We start from the raw sequence: 10922 nt of genomic DNA, 5'->3' as shown, positions 1-10922 counted from the left end.
ATTTGCGCCAAAATCTAATAATATTTTCCCGAGATGTAAATGTTGTTCATATTATCTATATCAAGATGAATGCAACAACAAATAATAAATATAAAATCAAGATGCGCAAATGCGCAGGTCTCACTGGTAGGTATAGATATTATACAAATATCTATGCACAATCTTTCGTGTTCTTCTGTTACTCATTATCTTTCCTTTTTAGGGGAATCATAATCTTACCTGTTAATTCGTTCTTATTCACCCAAATATGGTCCTTTGGACCATACAAACGTTAGGCCCAACATGACATCCGACAGCACAAGAACATTATTGCCTAACAAACAGCCAGTGAACCATGCCAATGGAACAACTCATATTTGACTCCCCCTGTCTCGCTAAGTAGGTACATGTACCCTTTGGATCGCCCATCCTTACCCAATCGGTCATTTAGTGACCTCCCTTTTACTGTAAGAATTGGAATGTCCTTTGCCATGTGTTGGCTAATCTACCATATCATTGAATTAACTATCCTCTCATGTCCTGGTGCACACAAATTTTGTCTCACACAAACTAGTTGTCATTTCTGCACTTGGAATGTACTACGTGGCCAAGGCCAACCTCCTAAGTGTGCCAATGACCTCTTCGAATTAATCTCTACAAATCCTCGCGCTACCTTCATACAAGAAACAAAACTTACCTTCTTAGAAGCTAAAAATTGTCCTTTTTACCAGCTTGACTACATATTACTGACATGAGGATATGGCGCAAGATCAACGATAGCATAGAGAAAAAATTGATAGCTATCATGCGATTAGCCCTCGCATCACTCTCTGCATGCCATTCAAGGGCGATTAGGATTTTGCATTCCGGTACACTTCTCCAACCCTCTTCTTCTCGTCGGCACGAGGGCATCCACCGGAAGAGCCTATGTGGCCGCCAGTGAGGGTGGCAGGGAGGCCTCGTTTGCTCCCCTGGTTGGGTGGAGGTTCTATGCATGACGAGGCGGTGGCCTCGGGGTGGGTGGGGGCGGGGCTACTCTCACGTTTGTCGTATTCAAGTCTCAACTTCATGGAAGAAAGGTGAAATATTCCCATGTTTACTTAACGACTTCAATTCATTATGATATATAATTAGATAAGCATGAGCAACTCTTCAACCTTTTAATGTTAGGGCCGGATGCATATATTAATAGCAAAATAATAGCTACATAAAAGAAAAGGCCATGACAAGGAATAAATAATCACATATATCTGCACATTCAATCAAAGAAATTTATAGAATCTTACACCAATATTATGCATCACATGAAATTGGTTCTCACCCGACGCGGTAGCATTGCTTCATGCTTATCAACCTACAAACTAAAAGGACCGCCATGAATAATTGACTAATGGATACCCTAATGTGAAATATAATAACACATTATTTCCAACTAGCACATGCGCCCATGCGTTGCAACGGGTGAGAAATTAGTGTGTTTTCAAATTTCGCGAGAAATGTTAGATGTTGCTCATTTCACAAAATCCACTTTGTGTGCCACTGTGTGACTTCTTTTTATCCAACTCTAATAAACGTCATAAATAAGGTTACTCTCATCTCCAACAACTTGTGAAAGTAATGTTATTTTCGCCATCCCTAGGCTACCATATAGTTCCACTAAAAGGAATAAAAATAGCTAGATTCAAGAATGAAGGGAAAACTTTGTCAAACTTGCACACTTGTGTTACATTATCTTTCTTTGAGCAACTTAATTTTACTTGACTGAGATGTATATGACACCTTGAAAAACTACGGCTCCTATGGAAATGTGAAAAAAAACACTTAATTTGTATGTAGGAATCCTTTGTCAAACTTGGAGAATGTATAATTATTTTACTTTCTTTCAGCAACTTTACCTAACATATCTGCTAGCATAAACATAGATAAGTAACATGTCTGTATCAAAATATAGAAAAAATTTGAAGGTAAGATATGCTTGACAACGTCTGTGCTTCAATACGGAGAAAACGTCAGTCAAAATGAATTAGGGTTGGCCGGCTCAAGGAGCCATGTAGTCGTAATGAATCAGTTGTTGACCAAATCGAAGAACCATATCGCGGGACAAACATTGCTGATGATAAAAATGATGGATCAATTGATGGTACGGTTCTTTGGGACGCAAGTTCAGGCATGGCTTTGAAGAAAATAAATTTCAAATTCGATAATTATCTTTCGACCTCAATGAACATGTACATACACATGCATTTGGGTGGAACACAAACGTGCCCAATTAAGCCATGCAAGTCATACAGCATATATAACAATAATCATTCTAAGAGCACCTAGAAAAAATTCTTTTGCCAACCGAAGCGATCACACAATTACTTAGGTAAACATCCAAAATCACGTAGATGCACCCTATTATCTAGTTCAATTTTGATAAACATACAAAATCACAAAGAAGTTCAATATGAACACCCTCGAGTAACAAGTATAGGAAAAAGGAAAAGAAAATTAAGAAGAAGGGGCATTGTTGTTGGTGCCTTGGTGGTGGTATTCAAGTGCACACTCGAGTCGACGTGGTGTAGTTGTTGGCGCGTGGCGGTGTCGGACGAGTACGGACCGACACAGATGCATGGAGTAGGTACGGCGACACGGATGGATGGTTATCGACCAGAAAATTGCCGAGATCATATTGGTAGAAATAAAATTTTCTTACATGACCGCCAGTTCTTAGATCATCACGTGAATTTACAACCGATGCTTATACCCATATTTTCATGGAGATCCTTAAGCTATGGGTTCTTAGGGCCTGTTCGGCAGCTCCCCAACTCCCAGCTTCCCCGAATCCAGGAGCAGAGCTGGCCCGAACACCCTGGCTCCACGAAGCTAGCTTCTGGGATGTGTGGCCTGGGTATGTGCAAAAACCGGGAGCTGCTCATTTGAAGATCCCAGAAAACGCAAAAGCTGGAGTTCACTTTTATTACGAGGATGTGCCACCGCCAAGTGACATACATGTTCGATAGATAGGCTGGAGAAGTCTCGATACATCTCGATCCCCATTCTCCTCCTCCCGTATCCCCACCGGCTAGTCCAACCCTAGCCGCCGGACATCCCGCCGCCGCATCCTCGCTGGTCAACTTCGTCCGGCAACCTCGACCCCACCCCGAAGAAGTTCTCGTCCTCGAGCAGCCCTTCTTCGTCACGCTCGCGACTCCTTCAAGCTCGCCCCATTCCGCCCCCACCTGACAGCAGCCGGCACCCCCGCCGTCGGCGACGCTGCTCCTCTGCCTCGCCCTCGCCGCTCGAGAAGCTCAAGGTGAGCTCGTGCAGATGTGCAACCTCACCACTCTCCATTCAGTTCATTTTACATTGAGTTATAGGCCATTTGGTCCAGATTTTTGGATGTCTAGATGCACAATCTTTTGTAAATGAGATGAACTTTTCTGAATGAGAGCATACATATTTGTAGACGAGAGATATAATTTGGTTCACATTTATAGATGTACAAATTTATAGATGAGAGCTATGATTTTTAGATTTATAAATGAAATAGGCCCTGTACAGAATTATAGATGAAATAGACTCTGTATATGTTTATAAATGAGATATTCCACATACATACGTACAGATTTATAGATGAAATAGTCTTTGTATATGTTTATAAATGAGAGCATACAGTTATTTTTATGACATGAATCTTTATTTTTATAAATAGGGATTGACTATTCGTCACCCTGGTTGAGGAATAGTTATTCTTCACCCCCTTTATTTTACCATCAATACACCATAATTTTACGTTTCGTAAGTTTTGTCTTATTTCTGACGTAAAAAGAGACCGTAAAAAAAATACAATCGTCGTAAAAAATATTTTATGTTATATAAAATTACAAACGTAAAAACATAGTGTAAAATACACATAAACTGCAAAATTTCTTGTCTTATGCCCTATATTTTTATTTTTCATGCCAAATTTTACGTAGTGAATCAATAAGAATGTAACTATTTGAATTCCAAACGTAATTTAATTATGAAATGATCGTAAGATTACCTCGGGTGAAGAATAACTTATTCTGCACCCTGGGTGATGAATAGTAACACTATATATATATATGTGTGTAGTATGTAGTATATAACAATGATTAGGTAGTTACAAATATTTCCTACAAGCAGTGGTAGTTACCACCACTTGCGTTTTGTATGTTGTATGTAGTATCTGTCGAAACCGAGAGTATGTATGTGTAGTATGTAGTATATAACAATGATTAGGTAGTATATATACTAATTTTTAGGTAGTATATACCATTTTTTGAGTATGCTCTTTTTTAGTACAAATATGTACGTATTTCACAAATATAACAAAAACTATGGGCTCATATGCAATTTTTTCATGTAACTTGCTTTGAAATAGCTTAGATATAGTATATGAACATATTTAAAATAACAAAAGTATATATAGTACCATATGGTAGTATATGAGACATGTGGGGTAACTACCACCGGATGGTAGGATGGATTTTCCCTATATATATATATATATATATGAGAGCATACAATTTTATTAGCACACTCAAAGTGACATGGACTTTTATATAGAGTTGTTAAATGGTTGCCGAATGGAGTATTGAAAACACTCGGATTATCACCGAGTTGTTTGTCAAGCAAGTGAGAGCTGGAAATAAGCCAAATACTCACTTGACCTCCAATGCATATGATGAGGTGGTGAGGCAATTCAAAATAAGAACAGGGTTGGAGTACACGAATGATCAATTGAAGAACAAATGGGACAAACTGAGAGGTGAATATGGTGTATTCAAGAAACTTAAGTTGAAGGAGACAGGAGCGGGATGGGACACAGAGCGCGACATTGTGAAACAAGATGCTGAGTGGTGGAAGAAGGCAAAGATAGTGAGTTTTCATCCTCATGTTGTGCATACCATATCTTTCTTCATATTACATGTTGTTGACAAAGGTTATCTTGTTTGTATATTTACAGGACGTTCCAGGTTGTTACAAGTTCAGGAAGCATGGACTTCGCAATGAAGAGAACTTGCGCATCATGTTTGAAGACATCACATGTGACGGTTCCGATCATTGGAATCCGACTTCTGGCATCCCCCTACTTCTACTACACTAATATCAAGTGCCATAAATCTTGAGCAAATAGAAGATGTTGATCTGTTGGAGGATCCCGAAGAGGCACCATCTCCTATTACACCAAAGGTTAATAAGAGGCATGGCAAGATCATTTGTGACACAAACAAGAAACCCGAGACCGCACAAGTGATGCAGGAGCAGATTACAATGATCGGGGACATTTGTAAGGAATCACACTCGTCATTTCAGTCGTTCTTTAAGCACGATGACACCACCTCTGTTGCATCTGTTATGAAGGAAGCAATTGCTTGTGGTGCAATAGAAGGCAGCGATGAGCACTTCATTGCCTCTGAGCTTTTCATCAAGAGAGAGCAAAGGGAGATGTTTCTGAGCATGAGTGTTCACACTCGTTTGGGTTGGCTAAAGAGGAAGTTCAACGTCAAGTACGGGAACTAGTAGTTCCCAGTTTATGCCATATGTGTGATGGTTGCTTATGTCCTATGCTACCGAACCATTTTATTTACTATGTCAGTGGTTGAACAATATTTTAAGTTGAACAAATTGTTTCCTATATGGCTTGTAATAACTGGTTGGATAATATTTATGTATGAAGTGGAGTTTCGTCTTCATATTTCTTGTTCTCCATGCTAACCATTGTTTGTTAACTCAATGGCTTTGTATGTGCAGATGTCATCGGACAGTGAAAGTGACGATGAAAACTATTATGAAATGAAGAAAAGAATGATTCGTGCCCATGCACAAGAAACGAACATTATGTATCTGAGTGCATCAACCATATTTGGGAAGTATTGTGACAATTGGGTGATGAAGGCCAATCCTAGGACATCTATCTTGAGTGGATTTGGATGGTTGCAAGAGACTATCGGTACACCCGGAGAGACATTCACCATGCTGAGAATGAAGGCGATGGTATTCTTTGAACTTCATGACTTGTTGAAGGATAAGTATGGGCTCGGCCATTCCCCGTTTGTTAGTAGTTATGAGTCTCTTGCTATGTTCCTTTGGACCTTGGGTGGGTGTGAATCAAATAGAAGAACCCAAAACCGTTTCAAACATTCCGCAGATACAATCCACCGCAAATTCCATGAGGTACTACTTTGTGTCGTGAAGATGTCTGCTGACTACATCAAGCCTAAGGACGCAAATTTTAGGACCATACATCCAAGGATTCTGAATGACAGAAGGTCTTATCCACACTTGAAAGACTGCATTGGTGCAATAGATGGGACTCACATTAGGGCTTCTATTCATGAGGCCGGACAAGTGAGGTACATCGGAAGAACTGAGCAATAACTCAGAATGTGATGGCAATATGTGACTTTGATATGCATTTCACTTATGCTTCTATTGGTCAACCTGGTTCTATGCATGACACAACTGTGCTATATACCGCAATGCATATGGACAAGGCTACCTTTCCCCATCCGCCAAAAGGTGAGCTTTTTTACTTGTTGCAAGTTATCTCATATATCCAACAACTTACATTCATTACTCTCTATGTTATTTAGGCAAGTACTACCTTGTAGACGCTGGCTATCCTAATAGAATTGGATATCTTGCACCCTACAAAGAAGAAAGGTATCATGTCCCTGATTTTCAAAGAGGTGCACCACCGAATACTCCTAAGGAGAAGTTGAACAAGATCCATTCATCCAAACGCAATTGCATAGAGAGAACCTTTGGAGTTTGGAAGATGAAATGGCAAATACTTTTGAAGATGCCAAGCTACTCAATTGAAACCCAAAAGATGATAGTTGCTGCTACTATGGCATTGCACAACTATGTTCGCTTCCATGACAAATCAGATCTCCACTTTGTTCGATGTGATAGGGATCCGGATTATGTGCCAACAATTCCTGAACGGTATAGGAAATTTTCTGTTCCGACAAATGCTTCAGATACATCAACTTCGGAGGAAAACGGTGTTGACATGGATCTGTTTAGGAACCAACTTGCTACTGACATTGCTCTAGGTTGGTGAAGTACATGTTAGGAACATGTACCACTTTTGATTTGCAAACTTATGCAAATATTGTGCCCTTTGTTATATGAAATACGTGCAGACTGTCTTGGTCCTTAAGATATGTGTTGCCATATATATATTTTCATTGAAAATACATTTCTGTTTAATAATTTATAATTTATGTACAGAAAGTATTGCAAACTACCCTTTATAGTTCTCTGGTTGTCAAAAACGCACAGAAAACTCTTTGTCCCGGCGAATCTTGCCATCTCTGTTAGAGAAAGAAAGCAGAGGAAAAGGAGAAAAAACGCTGCCTGCCAGCGAACTAGGCTGAAAAATGCCCTCCAGGCACTCCAAACTAGGCCTTTAGCCATCTTTTCAGCCCCTAGGAACTGGGCCTCACGTGGCTTTCCATCCAGCCTCCATCTTGGGCTCACTTCGGCCTCTCATCAATGTCCAATAAGGCCGAATCCCACTGAAGATGGCTGGCAGCCCATCTATGGCGATCGAAACCTGGAGGTGAGACACCGAACGGATTTCTGAGCGCTAGCGCTTGGGTCGGAAGCTGGCGATGGAAAAGAGAAGCTGGATTTGAGGATTTATTGGAGTTGAGAAGCTACCGAACAGGCCCTTACTAAGCAGGTTAAGCTCCAAAACTGGCTGACACCACAGAGCACTTGCTTCAGGACCTGAATATATATAGAGTTGTGTTGCTGCCAGTGACTTTCTGCACATATGTATGTACAGCGCATCGCACTGGTTAGTTTTGCAGGCATGCTATTACTGCATCACGCAAAGACTTGGGGCAACATGAGTGGACACTCATACAGCTTTGCTTCGTTTAGACTCATACAGCTTTGCTTCGTTTACACCGCGGCCGCTACCTATCATCGGCAACATGCACATGCTGGACCAGCTGATGCACCTTACGTAGGCCGGCAGCCAGGTACAGCGGCATGTTCCATGTACTCCTCGGCCATGTCCACATGATACTTGTCTCAACTCTCAACTCTCAACGCAAGCATACACACCAGAGGAACACAACGTCTTGGACGTCGCCTTCTCGAACCGGTCGGCGAGCATCGCCATCGCCTGCCTCATATAGGACTGCGTTGATATGGGTTTTGCCTACTGCGGGAACTTATGGCACAAGTACGCAAGCTCAGCTCGACAACATCGTCCACTACCCTTTCGTCCAGCGTTCTCCTCTGGTACTCAGAGGGTCCACCAGTCGTACTCGAGCACCGCGAGTTCAGCCGTGTGAAAGGACCCGAGCCAATATCATTGGCCGGTTTCTCTGTCCCGGATGTCGGCCACCCAAGTCCCCCACCACCGTTGCCGGACGCCGTGGCACTCCCTCTGCGGCGGCCGCGGCGCAGGGACGTCGGGGAAGCCGGAGAAGCTGCATCGTCGCGGCGGTGGCGGCGGCGGCTGATTGAGGAGGATCTGACGAAGGAGGATGCGCGGCTCGCGTGGTGGCGCGGATCCGCGCTGCGGATCGGCGGCGGGGACCTCCGGCTACCGCCCGGCCATTGGGAGGAGAGGGGTTGGTGGGGAACAATGGGGGGAGGCGCCGGCGGCACCGAGGGGGAGGAGGAGAGGCAGAGGAGGCGAAGATAACGTGAAGGATTTTTACTCCAACGCCGCACGGTGGAGTAAATGTAGGCGGGATACGGCCTGGTGGATAGTTTTTCCTCCTCTATTGGCTATTGGAGTTTGGTTAGGTGTGCGTTACTCCCCCTAACGCAGCATAGGGGATCGGTTACAGTTACCCTTAGGCTGCGCATATATTAACTGCATGTTACTGCACGTCATGGGAGAAGTCAGAACAAGCACCGAGTCATCTCTGGTGAACAGAACAGACGACAATCTCTTTTGGCTGGTTTCTACAAGTGGTTAGTAATCGGGAAAAGCGTGCACAGTGTTCACGTTTTAGGCTGTCAAAACTAACACTGGGTAAAATCGTGTCAGCACCAAATCACCTGCGTTCCATCGCAATAACTTCTCATCAACCTTTTGAATCCATGGACGGATGGACCTACTTCTTCATCTGCGAGTTATTGCGCCATGCATGGCAACAACTACCCGCTTGCCGGCTGCCACCATTTAATTACTGTCACGCGCTCGCACCTGCCCATCTCGTCGTCGTCCTCTCTTTAAACCCCCCTGCCACTGCGTTACTCGCCTCATCCAACTCTCTGAGACCAACCAGCCATGAGCAAGTGGTGGTGCATCGCCTCCCTCCTGCTGTGCCTCGCGGTGGCGGTGGCGGGCAGGGGCATGCCTGCTCGCGACGACTGCGATACTGTTGCTCTTGCTGCCGGTCGCAACGGCCAAGACGGTTCTGGTTTCGGTGAAACCAAGACCGCCTTTGCTGGGAGCAATGGTGGTGACGGCGGGCTCTTCGGCGGTGCCGTCAACGGTGGCCCTCTCGGCGGGGGCATCGCCGGCTTTGGCCCGCACGGTGGCTTTGGTGCCGGTGCCGGGCCGTTCGGTGGTTTCGGCGGTGGCTTCGGTGCTGGTGGTGGAGGTGGAGGAGGGGGAGGCGGCGGCGGCGGCGTGATACCTTGAGGTGGCCGGGACACGAGCGCGTATGTAAACGTGGTAGTAGCTGTACGTGTGTCCCTGATTTCATTTACACGCATCTGTTAGTGTAATAAGAAGTCCTTTGATTAGCTGCGTGAGCATGCATGTATGAGTCATACGTGTCATCATGTCATTAGCCTCATCGTGTTCGTATCTGATTAGTTAATGTATAAATGAAAGCATTGGTGTGTGAGATGGTTTCTTGGTCTGAGCATGGATGCATGAAGTTAGCCGTGTTGCGGTGTTTGTATCATATTGATGCTTATTTATTAAGCTCCACTTTTCGAAAATTTATTAAGCTCCAAAGTCCAAACAATATAGTGTCATTTTCCCTTGAACGTCCTTCATTCTTAAGCACCGCTGACTTGCTAGAAATTACTCATTTGCATCTGCTAGTGATATGTTCTGATCTGAATCTTCCGTGATTCATACGCAGTACGAGTATTATTGGTGAAAAGTTGCAAAACTTTATGATGTGCCACGAGAAAGATCCAACAGCTAAGTGAAATCGTCCGTGGCCTTTTAGGGCATCTCTAACGGCAACCTGCAAATTTTCTCACGCATCCATCCGTGGATAGGGGAAACCAGTCTGCGGACACGGATGCGGAAGGCAGCCATCCATACTAGTCGCATATATTTCAAACTTTTTTTCAGCAAACAAGATAAAATTTATGCAAATACAATCGGTTTTCATGCAAGCTGGACGAAAACGGTAATATTTTGAACATATTTTAACTAAAAAGGTAAAACTATGTGTATGTACGGTCTCTCGGAGCTTCACTCCCATGACAGGTATACATTACACTAGTTTACGGCCGGCTGCAGCGGATCACTGGCCGAGGGAATACTCCAGTTTTTTATACTTAGGCTTTAGGGATAGATACCCTCTCCTAAGAGGCCTTCAAAAGGGAGTTTGTGTTTTCCTGCGAGAGACCAGGTATGGCACATTATCATGTAAAAATATTTCTCTAGTTTTGTATACAATGGACTTTTGGGATAGATCCCCTTGCTTAAGAGGCCTTCCAAAGAGAGTTTGTGTTTTCCTGCGAGAGACCATGAATAAAGATACGACACGTTAAGGACTCATGGTTGGTTTCAACAATGGTATATATATGTTGCGCGTATCTAACGGTTACATGATAATAATTTTGAAGGACCCACCAGATCAATGGCCAGTATTTTCTAATTAACATGGATTTTTAAAACTAATTCTCTTGCTTCTAAGTAACCCATCAGTTACTTTTGATATATAATAAATACATAGATAGATAGACAGATAGATAGATGCCTATGTTAT

The 10922-nt window shown here is 43.2% G+C and overlaps 2 protein-coding genes across 2 annotated transcripts; both read left to right on the top strand.

Moving 5' to 3' along the window:
* The first annotated feature begins 4563 nt into the window (after nt 1–4563).
* On the top strand, nt 4564–5511 carry LOC109758528 (L10-interacting MYB domain-containing protein-like). The gene is made up of 3 exons (XM_020317389.1): nt 4564–4866; nt 4955–5042; nt 5126–5511. Exons 1-3 carry the CDS (start codon nt 4564–4566, stop codon nt 5509–5511), a joined length of 777 nt encoding a protein of 258 aa, XP_020172978.1.
* Nucleotides 5512–9189: 3678 nt separating this feature from the next.
* On the top strand, nt 9190–9818 carry LOC109758535 (uncharacterized). The gene has a single exon (XM_020317395.4). The coding sequence runs from the start codon at nt 9254–9256 to the stop codon at nt 9608–9610; it is 357 nt and encodes a 118-aa protein (XP_020172984.1). The 5' UTR covers nt 9190–9253; the 3' UTR covers nt 9611–9818.
* The last annotated feature ends 1104 nt before the right edge of the window (nt 9819–10922 follow it).

This window comes from Aegilops tauschii, chromosome 3, assembly GCF_002575655.3.
Source record: "Aegilops tauschii subsp. strangulata cultivar AL8/78 chromosome 3, Aet v6.0, whole genome shotgun sequence".
In the NCBI taxonomy this organism is placed as follows: Eukaryota; Viridiplantae; Streptophyta; class Magnoliopsida; order Poales; family Poaceae; genus Aegilops; species Aegilops tauschii.
Note: the sequence above shows the minus strand (reverse complement) of the source record. Positions and strands in the feature narration are given on the sequence as shown.

Coding starts and splice junctions, on each gene's coding strand:
- LOC109758528 (XM_020317389.1), top strand. CDS start 4,564: ATGGTTGCCGAATGGAGTATTGAAAACACTCGGATTATCACCGAGTTG. Junction 4,867..4,954: donor GGTGGAAGAAGGCAAAGATA/GTGAGTTTTCAT, acceptor GTATATTTACAG/GACGTTCCAGGTTGTTACAA. Junction 5,043..5,125: donor TGAAGACATCACATGTGACG/GTTCCGATCATT, acceptor TTGAGCAAATAG/AAGATGTTGATCTGTTGGAG.
- LOC109758535 (XM_020317395.4), top strand. CDS start 9,254: ATGAGCAAGTGGTGGTGCATCGCCTCCCTCCTGCTGTGCCTCGCGGTG.